The 19125-nt window shown below is 37.7% G+C and overlaps 2 protein-coding genes across 6 annotated transcripts in view; one reads left to right on the plus strand and one right to left on the minus strand.

The window, feature by feature from the left end:
* The window catches only part of bmal2 (basic helix-loop-helix ARNT like 2), a 20477-nt gene continuing 1352 nt past the window's right edge, over positions 1–19125 (minus strand). The window contains exons 2-21 of one of the 5 annotated variants that reach the window (XM_058075471.1): positions 17433–17538; positions 17099–17352; positions 16909–17040; positions 16724–16783; positions 11982–12111; positions 11840–11893; positions 11349–11390; positions 11105–11262; positions 10936–11015; positions 9502–9594; positions 9078–9195; positions 8851–9000; positions 7599–7842; positions 6345–6451; positions 6058–6208; positions 5891–5961; positions 5701–5809; positions 5112–5205; positions 3896–3995; positions 1–2235 (exon numbers count right to left, since the gene is read on the minus strand). In XM_058075471.1, the coding sequence (XP_057931454.1) occupies positions 2078–2235; positions 3896–3995; positions 5112–5205; positions 5701–5809; positions 5891–5961; positions 6058–6208; positions 6345–6451; positions 7599–7842; positions 8851–9000; positions 9078–9195; positions 9502–9594; positions 10936–11015; positions 11105–11262; positions 11349–11390; positions 11840–11893; positions 11982–12085 (1833 nt within the window). In that variant the 5' untranslated portion in view covers positions 12086–12111; positions 16724–16783; positions 16909–17040; positions 17099–17352; positions 17433–17538 and the 3' untranslated portion in view covers positions 1–2077. Of the gene's footprint in view, positions 2236–3895; positions 3996–5111; positions 5206–5700; positions 5810–5890; positions 5962–6057; positions 6209–6344; positions 6452–7598; positions 7843–8850; positions 9001–9077; positions 9196–9501; positions 9595–10935; positions 11016–11104; positions 11263–11348; positions 11391–11839; positions 11894–11981; positions 12112–15325; positions 16432–16723; positions 16784–16908; positions 17041–17098; positions 17539–19125 lie in introns of those variants that run through there. The other 4 variants (XM_058075473.1, XM_058075472.1, XM_058075470.1 and 1 more) reach the window with 4 other exon arrangements.
* The window catches only part of slc17a8 (solute carrier family 17 member 8), a 14396-nt gene continuing 12893 nt past the window's right edge, over positions 17623–19125 (plus strand). The window contains exon 1 of the mRNA XM_058075475.1: positions 17623–17711. Coding sequence (XP_057931458.1) covers positions 17623–17711 — 89 coding nt within the window. The remainder of the gene's footprint in view (positions 17712–19125) is intronic.

Raw genomic sequence — 19125 nt, forward strand, 5'->3', positions numbered from 1 at the left:
ATTGTGTTCAAAAGGTATAACTTTTACATTATATTTAATCATTGCACACAGACTGATGCATTTCAAATGTTTATTTCTTTAATTTTGATGATTATAGGTGGCAACAAATGAAAATCCGAAATTCCGTGGGTCAGAAAATTAGAATATTGTGAAAGGGTTCAATTTTGAAGACACCTGGTGTCCTGCAAAGGGCTTTAAATGGTCTCTCAGTCCAGTTCTGAAGCTTACACAAACATGGGGAAGACTTCAGATTTGACAGCTGTCCAAAAGGCAACAATTGACACATTGCACAAGGAGGGCAAGACTCAAAAGGTTATTGCTGAAAAGGTTGGCTGTTCTCAAACCTCTGTGTCCAAACACATTAATGGAGAGGCAAAGGGAAGGAAAAACTGTGGTAGGAAAAAGTGTACAAGCGATAGGAATCACCGCGCCCTGGTGAAGATTGTGAAAAAAAAACCCATTCAAAAATGTGGGGGAGATTCACAAGGACTGGACTGCTGCAGGAGTCAGTGCTTCAAGATCCACCACCAAGAGACGCATGAAAGACATGGGTTTCAACTGCCGCATACCTCGTGTCAAGCCTCTTTTGAACAAGAAACAGCGCGAAAAGCGTCTCACCTGGGCTAAGGAAAAAAAGAGCTCGACTGCTGCTGAGTGGTCCAAAGTTATGTTTTCTGATGAAAGCAAATTTTGCATTTCCTTTGGAAATCGAGGTCCCAGAGTCTGGAGGAAGAGAGGAGAGGCACAGGATCCACGTTGCTTGAAGTCTAGTGTGAAGTTTCCACCATCAGTGATGGTTTGGGGTGCCATGTCATCTGCTGGTGTCGGTCCACTCTGTTTCCTGAGATCCAAGGTCAACGCAGCCGTCTACCAGCAAGTTTTAGAGCACTTCATGCTTCCTGCTGCTGACCTGCTTTATGGAGATGGGGATTTTACGTTCCAACAGGACTTGGCGCCTGCACACAGCGCCAAATCTACCAGTGCCTGGTTTAAGGACCATGATATTTCTGTTCTCAATTGGCCAGCCAACTCGCCTGACCTTAGCCCCATCGAAAATCTGTGGGGTATTGTTAAGAGGAAGATGCAGAATGCCAGACCCAAAAATGCAGAAGAGCTGAAGGCCACTATCAAAGCAACCTGGGCTCTCATAACACCTGAGCAGTGCCAGAAACTGATCGACTCCATGCCACGCCGCATTAATGCAGTCATTGAGGCAAAAGGAGCTCCAACCAAGTATTGAGTACTGTACATTCTCATATTTTTCACGTTCATACTTTTCAGTTGGCCAACATTTCTAAAAATCCTTTTTTTGTATTGGCCTTAGGTAATATTCTAATTTTCTGACCCACGGAATTTCGGATTTTCATTTGTTGCCACCTATAATCATCAAAATTAAAGAAATAAACATTTGAAATGCATCAGTCTGTGTGCAATGATTAAATATAATGTAAAAGTTATACCTTTTGAACACAATGACTGAAATAAATCAAGTTTATGAAAATATTCTAATTTTCTGGCCCTTACCTGTATGTTGTGTATTGCACGTGGCTTCCCTGTAGTACAAGCTGTCCCTTAGTCTGTTTTAGTAGTAGTAAAATACGTTTCTCCGCCCACCCAGATAGTTATGCTAGAAATAACCTTAAATAACATCTAAATGTAACATAAATGGGGATAGTTGCTAGTGTGTATGCAGTGGAAGCACACTCAAAATAAAGTAACAACGATTGACTATTACCCAATCTGCGAACAAAAATCTGTTTTTTGTGGTCGGCGGTACCTGACATTCGCGTAATTGTCAATAGTAAATCTGAAAAACCAGTCTCGATAATCGAAAATAATTGTGAACCTACCCCGAACAGCCGTAGTGGAAAAGGGGTAAATGTAATGGTGTTCCATGGCAGGCAGACTGCTGTAAGGCCTTGGTGGAGCATGACCTCCTCCTCCTCTGGAGAAAAAGCAGGCGTTCCTTATCGTTGGCGATACGGTTGCCTTTTGACAAAAGCTGCTCGACACCTGCTTAATAAATAGAACTGAAAACCGCGGTGTCACCCGCCTCGCCTTTCAAGTGTGGGGGCTTCTATAAGGACCAGTGCATATCTTCAAAGTCCTCCGCTTCACCCAAGTTCGAGTCTGTCTCCAGGAGTCTCATGATCACGGCCATGGCTGCTTCATCGTTGGTAAGACTTCCAAGGCCAGGTTCAACCACGCTGTCCAAATCTAAGTGGGAGTTCTCTCCTGTGGCGAGATTAAGGGACATTGGACAAAATGATTGATGAGCGGGACTTACATCGTAAAGACCATTTTTCATAAACACTTTGAATAGTGTTAATAGTGCAGTAACTCAGCAGGAGAAGTGTTTTAAGTATGAATGCAACATGTTTTGGTTATGGACGCACAGACGGTTCTCGGTTTTTGAAAGAGTTCCTACCACGCGTTTTAAGTCAAATTTTTGTGTAAATTGTGTAAACACCTAAGTCACATAAAATACAGTCATGAAAACACTAAATACAAGAAATAAATGAAACAGTAATTTAAAAAAACTACAAAAAAACACTATGCTGCTTAGTAGTTACTAATTTTCATAGGAACAGATCCTTTAACACAGGGGTCTCAAACACGTGGCCAAATGTGGCCCGCAGGACACTAGTTTGAGGACCCCACCTTGATATGAAAGTTTAATGTTAGTGCGGCTCGCGCAAGTTTGATATGGATGCTGTATGGTATCATGTACCCAGAAAAAATTATTACGTTTGACTAATGTTCATGTTAAAGGTTAAATAACTGTTAATAGTTATCCTCCCTATCCGTGTGGAAGTGGTAAGCTTTTGGCTATTTAAGTTTAAAGGAAATAACTTGAAGGCTACCGTTTAGGTCGCTAGCTCTCTAGTTTGCGAGTTAGCATGTGTCTCAAGACCCTGCAGTTGCGCAATATGTTGTAAATAAAAAGAGTATAAATGTGACTATAGTCGTGTTTTGTCATGTCTACAGGGCTCTAATAATGCTTTGTTCATTTTAATCTGAAAAAAATAATTTGTCTACCCACCAACTATATGTGGTTTCTTAAGTTTTTATTATTTGCCGTTTTATTATTATTATATTTATTTCTGATAGATTGATTTTCTTTATTCTTGATTTGTTTATTTATTTTTCATCTTATTTTGTGTAGAAAAATAAAAAGTAAGATATTTGAGAACAGTGGAATGTTTTATCAGAGCTTTTCTTGTAGAAAATTGGAACCAAAACGAAGTTTTTTATTTTTTTTTGTTTTTAATAATAATAACAAAATTTATAAATATTTTAATAAAATTTTTGTTTTTTTGTTTGGAAAACCTGATGCGGCCCAGTCTCACCTAGACCCAAGCTCCAGTGGCTCCCAAGTAAATTGAGTTTGAGACCCCTGCTTTAACATGTTCAAGGATACTGACTGTAGTGACCTGGGAGTTGTTGTGGGGTATTTTGTGACCTCTGGGATGAGTCGTCGATGCGCTCTTGTTGTAATTTTGGTTGCCCGGTCACTTCTGGAAAGGTTCTCCACTGTAGTGGATAATGGCTTTCTCTGTGGTGTGCTAGAGTCCCAAAGTTTTATAACTGATTGAGGTCTATTACTTTCTTTCTGCAGGGGGCTCACTTTTCCACACAGGGCCGTGTAGGTTTTGATTTTTTTTCTCCCTTAATAAAAAGTTTCATTTAAAAAATTGCATTTTGTGTTCAGTTGTGTATCACCTACTAATATTTACATTCCAGATCTGAAACACAAGTGTGACTGAAGTGTACTGATGTTGTTTTGGCGCGGTTGCAGCCGACAGTAGCAGTAACCGACAATTTTGTTTTGGCAATAAAGACATTATCATTCGGCTAAGTCCTTGTGAAAGGAACACGCATCGGAGAACCTTACCCATGAGTGTCTCCCCTCCAGGGAATAAAGCCCCCTGGGGGTCCTCCTCTGAGCCGTTTTTTTCCGAGATATCCATTTCTGTAGCTTCACCATTTGGCACCTAGACAACAAAAGACATGATGATGAAAGGAAAATGACAATTCATCATTGGAGGCTAGCTCTTAACCATCCATCACATTACAGGCCATTCAGATCAACCACCTGTTAGCTAACCAGTTTGTCTACGTGGTCAGATTTTTAAGTTAACACGCTCAATGTGATGAAGGCATGGAAACAGAAGTTCACAACACTGACATGCTATTGAAATTTTTTATTTTCTACCGCTTATCCTCACAAGGGTTGCTGGGATGCTAGAGCCTATCCTAGCTATCTTAGGGCGAGAGGCGGAGTATACCCTGGACTGGTCGCCAGCCAATCACAGGGCACATATAGACAAACAACCATTCACACTCACATTCATTCATTCATTTTCTACCGCTTTTGCTCACGAGGGTCGCGGGGGTGCTGGAGCCTATCCCAGCTGTCATCTACACCCTGGAGTGGTGGCCAGCCAATCACAGGGCACATATAGACAAACAATATATATACATAAACACATATATATAAACAAACCATTCACACTCACATTCATACCTATGGACAATTTGGAGTCGCCAATTAACCTAGCATGTTTTTGGAATGTGGGAGGAAACCGGAGTACCCGGAGAAAACCCACGCATGCACGGGGAGAACATGCAAACTCCACACAGAGATGGATGATTGTGGAATTGAACTCGGGTCTCTTAGCTTTTCAACGTGCAGCCCACAACACAATGTAAAATAACAAATAAACTCATCACATAGTTAATAAAAAGTCTACCAAGAAAACAAACATTGCTCTATGAAAAGAGCACCAATATGACAGAATCAGGTATAAATAATAAATATATACAAATATATTATAAATAAAATAATAAACTTTAAATTATTATTATTTATCAAATTTATTTAAATTATTTGTGCAATTTACTGTTTACACTGTACATTGTTGTTCATATGTGATGTCATCTATTTATTCTCCACATTGTTATTATAATTATTTATTATTATATGGGAGCCAAGCGACAATAAAGGAAGTCTATCCATCTATATATCTATCAACAAAAAACAAAAACCCTGCACTCAATAACAATAAAAGAACAGCCACACAAACAAAAAGTGTGTAACATTTACTTACATTATTACTGACTTGGTCGTGATTTGTGAGTGGGGATTTGTCCTGTGGCAGACTGAACGGGCTCACGTTACCACTGGAGGGGGAGGAGTGCATTCTACAAGCAACGCAGGTAACGTGTCAACTTTCAATATGTCGAACCCTGACATTTACACATGCATTTTTTTCCCCCCCTGTCGCCTTAACCCAGGGGTGGGCAAACTACGGCCCAGGGGCCACATGCGGCCCACCATGCGTTTGAATCCGGCCCGCCAGTTACTTTCAGAGTATTTCAACTTTTAACATGATGTCTTATTCAGTAAAAAAAAAAAAAAATTAAAATTACATTTTGTCGTTTGAGGGAAATGAGAACACATAGCTGATAGTATGACACTTTTACAAATTTCCCCACTGAGGGACAAATAAAGGCATATCTTAATCATATAAAATAAAATTAGAGTGTAAAATAGTGTGTGTGTGTGTGTTAAATATATGTTCTGGCCCCCCGCACAATTTTGTTAACTCAACGCGGCCCATGAGTCAAAAAGTTTGCCCACCCCTGCCTTAACCTAAAAATAAAACCTCCCACAGATTCACTGTTTTAATGTCCCACCTGTGGAAGTCTAGCAGCTCATTGGCAATCTGGGTCCCGATGCTTCCGGCGTATACCATAGGTGTGGTAGAGATGCCTGGTATAACTGCAACAGATTTCTTTCCATCTTCTAAAAAAAAAAATAATAATAATAATAATAATAAGTACCATACATCTGTCTGAACATTTATAGTAATTCATTTAAATTGACCTCCTAAAGTCTTAGAAGCGCTCGACTGTTCAGTCTTGTTTCCTGACTGGCTTTTTCGACTGTGATCATGCCTGCAGTGAGAGAAAAGAGATAATAATATCTTATAATATGGTTATACATTTGTATATATTTATAACAATTGAATAATCTGGAAAGCATCTACTTACGAAATGACTGTATTAGTTGACACAATATATTCAACTTCTTTGGTCCAGGGATTTACAAAACTAAACCACTGACTTTGCAGCGTGACAAAAGAGCCGTATTTTGTTTTGAATTTGTAGCGATTTGTCTCGATTTTCTCTTTACTTCGCAGCACTGGAAAAAAAGAAACAGTCAACGTTGGTTAAACGGCATTGGGATCCGATCTCGGGAGGTCCAAGCTCGGTTGAAGAGGTTTACATAATTCCGAAAAAAACAAAACAAAATACATAGGCGTTACACAAAAACGTACCTTTTCGATGTCGATCAGCTAAATGTGGTAAGTCGTCTTGATGGAAGTACTCATAGCATGAAGTCCCCAGCAACTCTTGGGGAAGATAACCAAGAATGGTTGTTGCTCTGTGAAAAGAGCACCAATATGACAGAATCAGGTATAAATAATAAATATATATAAATATATTATAAATAAAATAAACTTTAAATTATTATTATTTATCTAAAATTATTTACATTATTATGTGTGCAATTTACTGTTTACACTGTACATTGTTGTTCAAATTTGATGTCATCAATTTATTCTCCTCATTGTTATTATTATTTATTATTATTATTATACGGGAGCCAGGCAACGACAATAAAGGAAGTCTATCCAGCTATACCAGGGGTCTCAAACACGCGGCCCGCGGGCCAAATGTGGCACGCAGGACACTAGTTTGAGGCCCCCGCCGTGATATGAAAGTTTAATGTTAGTGCGCCCCTGCGCAAGTTTGATATGGATGCTAAAAAATGATTACGTTTGATTAATGTTCATGTTAAAGGTTAAATAACTGTTAATAGTTATCCTCCCTATCCGTGTGGAAGTGGTAAGTTTTTGGCAATTTAAGTTGAAAGGAAATAACTTGAAGGCTACCGTTTAGGTCACTAGCTCTCTAGTTTGCGAGTTAGCATATGTCTCAAGACCCTGCAGTTGCGCAATATGTTGTAATTAAAAAAAGTATAAATGTGACTATAGTCGTGTTTTGTCATGTCTACAGGGCTCTAATAATGCTTTGTTCATTTTAATCTGAAAAAATAATTTGTCTACCCACCAACTATATGTGGTTTCTTAAGTTTTCATTATTTACCGTTTTATTATTATTAGTATATTTATTTATTACTGATTTTCTTTATTCTTGATTTGTTTATTTATTTTTCATCTTATTTTGTGCAGAAAAATAAAAATTAAGTGGAATGTTTTATCAGAGCTTTTCTTGTAGAAAATCGGAACCAAAGCACTGAAAAAGTTTGTATATTTTTCTGTTTTTAATAAATGCGTTTTTTGGGGGGGAAACCTGATGCGGCCCAGCCTTGCCCAGACCCTAGCTCCTGTGGCCCCCAGGTAAATTGAATTTGAGACCCCTGATCTATACCTTAAATGTATGCTGTTATGCAACAATATCTAACAGCTAGCTAATCAGTAACTTTCATGGACTACTTCTTTCAAGTGATACATCCCCACACTGGTAATCCGACATGCAGAATAAAATTGACAATTGACAATTTCTACCTTTGATCGACAAAGGTGAACTTGCCATCCATGGCATAACGTGTGATGAACTCTGTGGGTTTGACGCGGACATCTCCGTTGACTTGAGGAGACGAGTGGGAGTGGATGCGGCCCACAGCAACCAGACAGCTGAAGTGGGAGCTCTCTTGCTTCTCTGCATCGCCCTCGCCCTCTGCTTCCAGCTGACTGGAGGGCCAGCTCCGCATGTAGCCTGTGCAATGGACTGTGCAGTACTTCTGAGATTCTGTAGGCACACACAGACATAAATTGACTGGACTGCGACTAATGAACTAGTGATTAATTAATGAAGTAATCTGTTAGAACCTACATGGACCAAATCAATAGGAACTAAAAACAAGCCATTAGTGGTTTGGTCCGCAACATATCAGGAATGAGGCAAAAATGTTGATAATCATGCAGCGATCACATTTTGATCTGACAAATCTTTAGTATGTTTCATCAAATGTAGAATTACCACAGCTTCTACTTAGACATCAACACCGCCGGAGCTGATTTACTCCAATTAAAAAAAAGCGGCCATGCAGTGATGCTGGGGACACCGAGGTAGGTTGGATTGCAAGGTTTATAGTGTGCATAAAGCTAATATATGGTAATGGTTTTATTTTATTTGAACATGCATCAGATTACAATTGAATGCATCACATAATCAGTTCACAGTTCCACATGTCCAAAAGGAGTAGGAAGAAGCAAAGCTTATTAAATCCTACCCCTTCATCTGGTACTTTTACAATCAGTAACTGTTACATTTGTTCACTTCCTGCTTTCCATAATACAGTTTAAGGTTGTTTTTTTTGTTTGTTTTTTTTTAATAATATACTTCGTACCGAAGTACGAGGTGTGTTAACATTTTTGTCATTTGTTCAATTCCTGCTTTCCTAACACAGTTTAAGTTTTGTTTTGTTTTTTTTTATTTAAATGTTTTTTTATTTTTTGTCACGTGCCGAAGTACGAGTTGATATGACCATATAATGACATAATGGGTACCATAGTAACCGTCAATATAGTGATTATATTTAGCACATCATGACTGCACACAGTTTAAACAATGATGTGGCTAATTTATGGCTTTAAAAAAATGCTACTTTTCTTATTACAATTATTGTATTATTGTATAATTGTATCAGGATCTTCAACCTAGTACTCCATATGGAAATGTAACTGAGCCCTATAAACACTACTGTATTGACTTCACCCTGACGGCCTGAAATGGATCCCAAAACCCTTTAACTACCTTTCTTTTTGGAGGTGCTGGCCTGAAGTTCCTTCTCCTCAACTTTGACAGATATTTTGTTGCATCTCATGCGGCAGAAGAAAGAGCGTCGTGCGCCTGAACACAGTCGTGATGCGCCGACTGGGAGGTCAGCCTGGACCTGCAGACCAGCTACGGACATGACAATATCATGACATATGCTCCACCACACGCTTGTTGATGGAGAACCAAACAAATAATTGCAATACTTTTAGCATCTATAAGCCGTTCACGAGGGTACAGTTCAGATGCGGACAGCTGCTCCTTCACTTTTCCCATGTCTTTAGGGTGGACATAATCAAAAAGGCTTTGTCCAATCAGCTCTGCCTGTAAGGAGAAGGCAAAGATGATCAAACTAACCAACACAGTTAGTTCAAAAATACTATATCATACAGTTAGTAAGTTCTAAATAATTTAAAAATACATTGATTTTTGGACACCGGAGCACATTAGTAAATAAGTGGCACAAATAAGGAAAAATTTTAAAAAAAAGGATGGATAGTAAAAGTTTGATAGCATTAATTGAAAACGACTTCTCTATATTTAGATATAAGTAATCAATTTGATGTGTTGAACATGAACAGTCTTGCTGCAGATACAGTGTAAAAAAAACAAAAACAAAATAAGTGTTACCCGACTATAATTTAATATCTTCGTGACGGACTCAGAGACAAAAACAATTTTCCCCCGATCACAGCCGACTACAAACAGGAAGCCATCCGCAGCCTGCACGACAACAAAGAGAGAGAATAGGAAGCATCTGATGTGCTAGTCTGATAACAATAAAATGCCAGTGAGAAACCTTCAAAAAAAATTAAAAAAAGCACTACCCCCCTCTCAATTAACCCTCCTCTTGTGTTAGGGTCGGCACCGACCTGTTTTACATTTTAATGCATAAAAAGAATCACAAATGTGGCCCGTAGGACACTAGTTTGAGGCCCCCGCCTTGATATGAAAGTTTAATGTTAGTTTGATATGGATGCTGTACGGTATCATGTACCCAGAAAAAATTATTACGTTTGATTAATGTTCATGTTAAAGGTTAAATAACTGTTAATAGTTATCCTCCCTATCCGTGTGGAAGTGGTAAGTTTTTGGTTTTTTAAGTTTAAAGGAAATAACTTGGAGGCTACCGTTTAGGTCGCTAGCTCTCTAGTTTGCGAGTTAGCATGTGTCTCAAGACGCTGCAGTTGCGTAATATGTTGTAAATAAAAAGAGCATAAATGTGACTATAGTCGTGTTTTGTCATGTCTACAGGGCTCTAATGATGCTTTGTTCATTTTAATCTGAAAAAAATAATTTGTCCACCTACCAACTATATGTGGTTTCTTAAGATTTATTATTTGCAGTTTTATTATTATTATTATATTTATTTATTACTGATTGATTGATTTTCTTTATTCTTGATTTGTTTATTTATTTTTCATCTTATTTTGTGCAGAAAAATAAAAATGAAGATATTTGAGAACAGTGGAATGTTTTATCAGAGCTTTTCTTGTACAAAGCAAAGTTTTTCATTTTTCTGTTTTTAATAAATGCGTTTTTTTTTTTTAAACCTGATGCGGCCCAATCTCGCCCAGACCCTAGCTCCAGTGGCCCCCAAGTAAATTGAGTTTGAGACCCCTGCCATAGATGTTTCTTTAGTGATTAATACTAAAATGAGAAAATAAATAAAACTAATTGATTTAAGAGATATGTTCTATAGCTCTCAGTAATAGCCAGGTAACAAAAGAACCTTCAATTTATTAATATGATTCTTTTGAGGTTCATTTTACCATTTTTGGAAATTGAAATGGAGGAGTATAGTGACAAAAAAAGGCCTACATGCCCACACCAAAAGTATTAAAACCAACATTTTCATGGATGAGGAAGCCTAAGAAGGCAACCAAGACATGAGAAGCAAATTTGATAATAACTTATTGTGTATTTTATAGTTGATTTAATACATGGGTCAAAACCGACCCGGTAAGATAAGAGATGATACCAGAAATCTAACACAAGAGGAAGGTTAAATAATTGAACATGTCAGATTTATGCAAATCAAAGTCAGACGACAGGTTTTGTTACCTTTAAGACGAGGTGTTTGAGCTCCTCGTCAGGCAGGAATGACGGTTTATAGTTTAGCTCGGAAAAAGAACTCGAGGAACCTGAAACGTGCGAGAATTCAAAACGTGACTTTCGTGTCGTTATTGGCAGAATAACCGGTTGTAGTCGTCTTTCCTGCTGGTGTCGGTACCTTTGAGGGATTTGAGGTGCTGCACGGCCATTCTGAGCACAGTGAGTTTGTCCAGTTTACGAGACATAGGGTTGCACGTCGGAATCATGGCTGACAGCTTGTCTATGAGCGTGTTCATTTTGTCTCGTCTTCTCTTCTCAATTTGGCTGTGAGGTTCCCTGCAAAAAGATCAGGATTGGAATTTAACATGTGACGTTATGCAATTCAATATTTATGTTATGTTTATGTTGAGAGATTCTATTACCTGAAACATTTCATTTTGGCATGTTGGTCCTCTCCATCTGAACTGTAAACAACATTGTATTGCATTGTATTGAAAATAAATACAGTGAGCGTAAAACGTTGACAAATACCGTATTTTCCGGACTATAAGTCACACTTTTTTTTCATAGGTTGGCTGTTCCTGCGACTTATACTCCAGAGCGACTTATAAATGAAAAAACTATTTATGTTACATAAACACTGGACACCTTTTCTGTTTATGTTTATTTTTTGTGTAGCTAAATAACCATTGTGTTAGCATATATTACACCTATTCATTCTCTATTGTTTTATTGTTAATGTCTGTTTTGGTCAAGTAGTTTGGAAAATAAATTACCCGCAAAAAATGTGACTGACACTCCAGTGCGACTTATGTATGTTTTTTTCGAACTAATTATGCATTTTTGGCCTTGTGTGACTTATACTCCGCAGTGACTTACAATCCAGAAAATACGGTATAGTTATTTATTATACCCATTTTGGTCCTCATCCATATAGTCATTTGTGAAGGATGCCATTGTTGTTTCCCTAAGTAAAATAAAAACAGTAACATCGATTAAGTGTTTTTTTTTGGTTTTTTTTAGCAGGGGCTTATTCAAAAGAACGAGATACGTACTGGTTGTCCACACTGCCCTTTCGTTTCCGGGGCATCTCCAGGCTCAAGGACATGCCAACCATCGAGGTTGGAGTCATCAGGCCCGGAATAGAGACGGAGGTCATTTGGTTTTCCTCAGCAATTACATTCTCTGGAAAAAAAATAAAGGATACAAATAATGAGGGCTGCACAGTGGTCGAGTGGTTAGCGCGCATACATCACAGCTCGGAGACCATGGTTCAATTCCACCCTCGGCCATCTCTGTGTGGAGTTTGCATGTTCACTATGGTTTCCTCCCACATTCCAAAAACATGCTAGGTTAATTAGCGACTCCAAATTGTCCATAGGTATGAATGTGAGTGTGAATGGTTGTTTGTCTATATGTGTCCTGTGATTGGCTGGTGACCGGTCCAGGGTGTACCCCGCCTCTCGCCCGAAGACAGCTGGGATAGGCTCCAGCAACCACCGCAACCCTCATGAGGAAAAGTGGTAGAAAATGAATGAATGAACAAATAATGAGCTGCAGATTTAAAAAATTGCACACTTAAAAAAATACACCAAACCAAGAATAGTCTGTCATACTGTACAGTATTACAATATAAACAGTACAGTATTATAGTCGTACTTATTTACAGGGACAGTGCATATTAATCAACGTCTCTGTCAATATTCCAGAAGTAGCCATTTATATCCATATAATCTAACAATTGGAACACACTAAGTCAACAAACCAAGACATACACATGCACATGACAGGATACCAATCTGACAGTAGATTAATTAGTAAACCTCACAAAAGGGATTTACTCCAGGGTTTCTGGATTACGCTGCCCTCGTTGTAACTTGGTAGATGTATCCGACAAGGCTAAGGGAGTGCCGCCATGGCTCATAAATGATCCAGTGAGAAACGTGAGAAAATGGCCAAACAGACCAAATGCAGCACATACCCATGACATCTATTTTTAGACCTTTTCCACACTGTGACCCAAATAGCAATTAACACACAATCTGCAAGACAAGCCAGGTTACAGTAAACATTAAAGATAGTCACAAATCTTAAGCCATCAATCCATCTCGCCTGCTGAGTTCGAGGAGGTTCACCATGGACTTCTTTGACACTCACATCCACACCTGAGAACAATTCATGCTGGGTTTACACCATATGTGACACCAGTTTTTACTCCCACTTCAGATATGCATCATGGCAGCATAAAGAGAAAAAAAAACCTATAGCCAGAGGTTTTTAAATAGAGTACTCCGCGTTACGTTCACAATACAACCACAACGTTTCCAATACTAATGTGTTTGTTATTATATATTATTATCATTTATTATGTCTACTAAATTAGGTAATATGAAAATAAAGGTAACTATAGGGGTGTTATTTCATGTCTACAGGGCTCTAATGATATAAAAAAGTATATTTTAGAACGCTGTGAGTGTGAAAGGTTGTTTGTCTATATGTGCCTTGTGATTGGCTGGGGCGACCAGTCCAGGGTGTACCCCGCCTCTTGCCTGAAGACAGCTGGGATAGGCTCCAGCATCTCCCGCAACCCTCGTGAGGAAAAGCGGTGGAAAATGAATGAATGAATGTCTACTAAATTAGGTAATATGAAAATAAAGGTAACTATAGGGGTGTTATTTCATGTCTACAGGGCTCTAATAATATAAAAAAGTATATTTTAGAAAGTTGTGAGTGTGAATGGTTGTTTGACTATATGTGCCCTCTGATTGGCTGGGGCGACCAGTCCAGGGTGTACCCCGCCTCTCGCCTGAAGACAGCTGGGATAGGCTCCAGTATCTCCCGCGACCCTCGTGAGGAAAAGCGGTAGAAAATGAATGAATGAATGTCTACTAAATTAGGTAATATGAAAATAAAGGTAACTATAGGGGTGTTATTTCATGTCTACAGGGCTCTAATAATATAAAAATGTATATTTTAGAAAGTTGTGAGCGTGAATGGTTGTTTGTCTATATGTGCCCTGTGATTGGCTGGGGCGACCAGTCCAGGGTGTACCCCGACTCTCGCCCAAAGACAGCTGGGATAGGCTCCAGCTCCATGTGTGAAAGGGGCCCTCTCCTGCTGATCTGGCAACTTTTTTGGTGTCATTAGAGACTTTTGAAGACTAACGTGAAAGCATGTATTGCTCTTAAGTCTTGATTAATGTGTGCTCCTATATCGGGGTGGGTAAACGACGGTCCGGGGGGCCACATTCGGCCCACTATGCATTTGCATCCGGCCCGCCAGTTGTCACTAGGATTTATTTTTGACTTTTAACATACAAACTGGTAACTGACTTGTAAAAGTAGTCATAGTCAGTCAATATGAGATCACTTTTTGATGGTTTAAGTAGCTTTTCACAAGCAACGATCCCATGTGCATATGTACATATGCCATATTGTATTGAGAATTATATTAGTTTGTTAGTTTCTTTGTTTTGCGAGCTGAACTGCAATTAAAAAGAGATGGGAAGTGTTTTTGGACGTGTAACTAATGGATGTGTTGTCATAGTCACTTTTAATGTCACTGCTGATCCCACAGGAAATTGTAATTTATGCAAATTAGCCAATGATATCATTTAGCATCCTTTACTGGTTTAAGGTGACCAGCTCCACAGGCTAGAATGTTCAAATAAAACATATTACATGGGCAATTATCATTTAAAGGGTGAACATTTAAGATGATGGTGTTGTGTAACTGACTTATTTCAAAAGGACATTACATAAATTAACAGTGGCTTTTTATGTTTGTGTCCAGCTTTGACCAACTTTAATGCTAGTTTTTCGTCCTAGCTAACATTAAATGAATAAAGAACAAGCTAGTACAAGGGGGACACAGACGTGAATAAAATGCATAAAAACTAAAGGTTATACCTGAACAAAGACTGGGACTGTTTCTATTTTAAAGATAACATGAGAGTCTTAACGTGGAGTCTGCTAAAGTGTCAAAAATAGCTACAACGGGTAGTTTTAACCACTCGGCTCTTTGAGACCTCGTAAACAGGCCTGGCTATTATGCTAAGCTAACGTTTGCTTATCTTTCGGGCTACTTTAGAAAAAAACGCCTGCCATTTAATTCATGTACGGCAATAACCAACAATGACGGTCATAGCCCGACTTTATCTACATTAAACGTTGGAAATGTTGTAAAAATATGGTGATGCGCGGCATATACAGTGCAAAAGACGACTTTGCTCTACTGATCTACTGACCTACTTTTGCAGTAACGCAAAGTTACGGTCAACGCTTTGAAGAAGCAAGCTAGCACAAACACTTCGCTTATAAAACATATATCAGCATCACAAATGGAATTCAAAATCGCTGGAATATCGAATTGTTATTTTAAATATATTACGTTCTATTACCTCCTCGTTCGCCTTCCGCTCTGTCACCGCCGCCAGCGGCGGTATTCCTGGCCGCCATGGCTGGAGCCGGTGCGTTGGGGCCCAGGACTCCAATGCATGGATGAGGCGGTCGAATAACGAAGAATAATGTTTTTTGTTTTAAATCCAAGACGACGGGTTAAACAAACGATACAATGCACATTACCGTACCACGCAGGTTAATAATAACAGCGTACGGGAAACATGCACAGGAGGATTCCCTTGTTTTGGGGCCAGCTTGGCGGTGAAACCGCGGAAGATGACACACAGTCTCCTCCTATCGGTACACTGGTGTCTCCCTTCGGGCTGTCACGCCATGCTATAACCGTTGTGTTATGTGTCCACTATAATGACATATTTGGTAATATTGCTTTCATTATTTGACTTTTTTTATATTTAATTGCACGAAAATTCCATAAGTCATAACCAATCGTTTATATGGACTTAACGGGGTGGGAATCGAAGCACATATCTGCAGTATCGTATCGATAGGAGCCTAATGAAATCGACATTTTATTACATTTTTTCATTCAAATTATACAAACTCAGAGATTGGACACAAGAGGGGTTGCAAAATGCCAAAGGATTTCATTACCGACAAACAGTAGTAGTTTTTGCACCCTTACTTGATGTACTGGGATGTACTGCACTACACTGTGACGTCACGTCGGCAGGACTACTTCGCACTCCAACCGCTAGATGGCAGTCTCATCGTAGTTAAAAAAAATGCCCGATTTAAAATCAATCATTGTCTGGACCCTTGTTTAAATTAATTCCAGTTGACCGATGAAGTGGTTAATTACATATTATATAAGAACACTATAGCGGTTTTTTATTTATTGTAAATTATTCTTTATTGTAAATTATTTAAAGTATTTGTACAAATTACTGTTTACGCTGTACATTGTTCATATTTGATGTCATCTATTTATTCTCCACATTATTATTTATTATTTATTATTTATTATTTATTATTTATTATTTATTATTTATTATTTATTATTTATTATTTATTATTTATTATTTATTTATTATTTATTATTTATTTTTTATTTTTTATTATTTATTATTTATTTTTTATTTTTTATTTTTTATTTTTTATTTTTTATTTTTTATTTTTTATTTTTTTATTATACGGGAGCCAGGCAACGACATTTCGTTGGCAATTTCACTGCTGTGTTATTGTGCAATGACAATAAAGAAAGTCTATCTATCTTAAGGGAAAAATATATAAAAAACGTGGATAAATATGAAAAAAAAACCCTTCCTTAATAAAATATTTTTTGGTCTAAATTAAATTCAAATACTATAAATAAAATTTTCATCTCATATTATATTATACCACTCACAAATAAAAAAAAATAACCACAAAAAACTTACGTCTTCTATATCACTTGTTCCCATTAGGGTTACGACTGACCTGACTTGACACCTTAGAATCTGGAAAAATACATAAATTTATTGATTTGTAGACACCAATCCCCCATACATCATATCTCAGTAATCAGAACTATCAGAGAAATAATATAAATATACTGTATTTAGAGTAAGTCACCCAAGATTACCTTAAAATGTGGCATTAGTCACTGATCAAGTTCATTCCAAAGGTGTTTAATGTGGCTGAGGTCAAGGTTCACGATCCCCCACACCAAACTGATACCAATATGGACTCTTCTTTGGGACTCTTGGTTCACAAACTGAGCAGAAACATGAAGTTATGATCATGTAATTGGCAATTCACCTGAACTTACATACCTTTTGTCTTTATACTCAATGCAACCTATCAGGCTCATGCATCTTTCATTGTTGTCCATCGAGGTGATATCAGATGCACCTGCAGGGATGACGCTGGAGGGAAGATGATGGCGATAAAGCGGATGAGCGGAGGGGTTGGCCAACATCTTCCCCTCCTTTCTAGGTGCACACGAGATTGGAGCGGTAGCTTGGAGCTATGCATTCAAGTCCTGCTGGAGATATCACCACCATGTCCAGGAGCTAAAAAGTGGATTCTGTGATTTTAAATGCTTTTTTACAAATCTTCTTAAGAGATGACATTAGAATTTAGGAACAGTCCAACATCATCATTTACTTTTCCACTGAATCCTTATTGTACATCTGAGAAGGGTGGAGGGGTCGTCTGTCAGTCTTTCCCTTGGCACGAGTCAAAAGCAGAGGCAACATCCAGTGTCACAAGCCTATGAAAAATGGACTTGTAGTGGATATTATTGATCAGAAATATCAAGACAGCGTTGACTTAACGGAGCAAAGACTCAAAGAAAATGCCTTTTGGTGCTTTAGGAGGTTCGAGGGAGCCTGGAAAAAACGACGTGAAGAGCAGTGTGGGCAATTCTCTAGGAAAACTGCAAAGGTGAGTGCGCTTATATTTTGAATGAACATTTGAATGCCTGGTACAACCAAAAGTTATATTTGTTTGGACAAATTGAATGATGACAACAATAAAAGTTACATTTTTTGGCAGTACAGTTATATAAAAAAAAAGTGATTTTGTTCATGATCAATAAAAACTTTGTCCAAATAAACGTACCTTGAGTTGTCGTAGACATCACAATGAACAAGAAACCGAAGAAACACGGGTGGTCTAATATATTTTTTTTTTTTACCATGACTGTTGAGTCCAAAATTATTCATAAATTACCTAAAGTTAATTTTTTTTTGTTGAATGAGAATGGTCTGTCTGGAAATAACACATAAGAAAGTGGCTAAATTCTGTAAGAAGTTATATTAATGAAAAATATTCACAATTTTCAGTAAAAAATAAGACACTAACATTCAGTTTTCCTGTAAATTTTCGATATTTTGCATCAGTTGTCCTTCACTGTCTTGGTTTTTGAACACGTTTGCACAAACAAGCTAGTCCATTCGCTTAGGATTTGCCCAAAAAAAAAAAAAATCACCATAAGAAAGTGGCTAAATTCTGTAAGAAGTTATATTAATGAAAAATATTCACCATTTTCAGTAACAAATAAGACAATAACATTCGGTTTTCCTGTAAATTTTCGACATTTTGCATCAGTTGTCCTTCACTGTCTTGATTTTTGAACACAATTGCACAAACAAGCTAGTCCATTCGCTTAGGATTTGCCCCCCCCCCCCCAAAAAAAATCACCATAAGAAAGTGGGCAAGTTTTGTAAGAAGTTATATTAATGAAAAATATTCACCATTTTCAGTAACAAATAAGACAATAAATTTAATTTTTCCTGTAAATTTTCAACATTTTGCATCAGTTGTCCTTCACTGTCTTGGTTTTTTAACACGTTTGCACAAACAAGCTAGTCCATTCGCTTAGGATTTGCCCCCAAAATAAATCACTGTATATGTTGCTTTATTTATCAATAACCTGCCATGGGGTCAAGGAATTCAATTCCGATTTATAAATATTTTTGCATTGATTTTTGCATGTAAAACGATAGACAATGTGTTTTTTGTTGAGATTTTGGGTGTCTGTAGCAAATTAATTGGATTTACCTTCTTATGGGACGTTTGACCTTTGGGAACAAATAAATAACAAAATGTCCACAATGTTGGGATTGATATTTTTATGGATTTTTATGGATTTTTATGGATTTTTATGGATTTTTATGGATTTTTATGGATTTTTATGGATTTTTATGGATTTATGGATTTTATGGGAGAGGGGGTATTTTTCAATCGTCTCACTCTCACTTATGAGAGTCCAAAAAAATCAGATTTTAACCACAGAAAATACCATTACAGTAGTTAATAATCTATGTAACCCTAACCCTAACCACTACTCATTAGT

Source organism: Doryrhamphus excisus, chromosome 6, assembly GCF_030265055.1.
Source record: "Doryrhamphus excisus isolate RoL2022-K1 chromosome 6, RoL_Dexc_1.0, whole genome shotgun sequence".
Lineage (NCBI taxonomy): Eukaryota > Metazoa > Chordata > Actinopteri > Syngnathiformes > Syngnathidae > Doryrhamphus > Doryrhamphus excisus.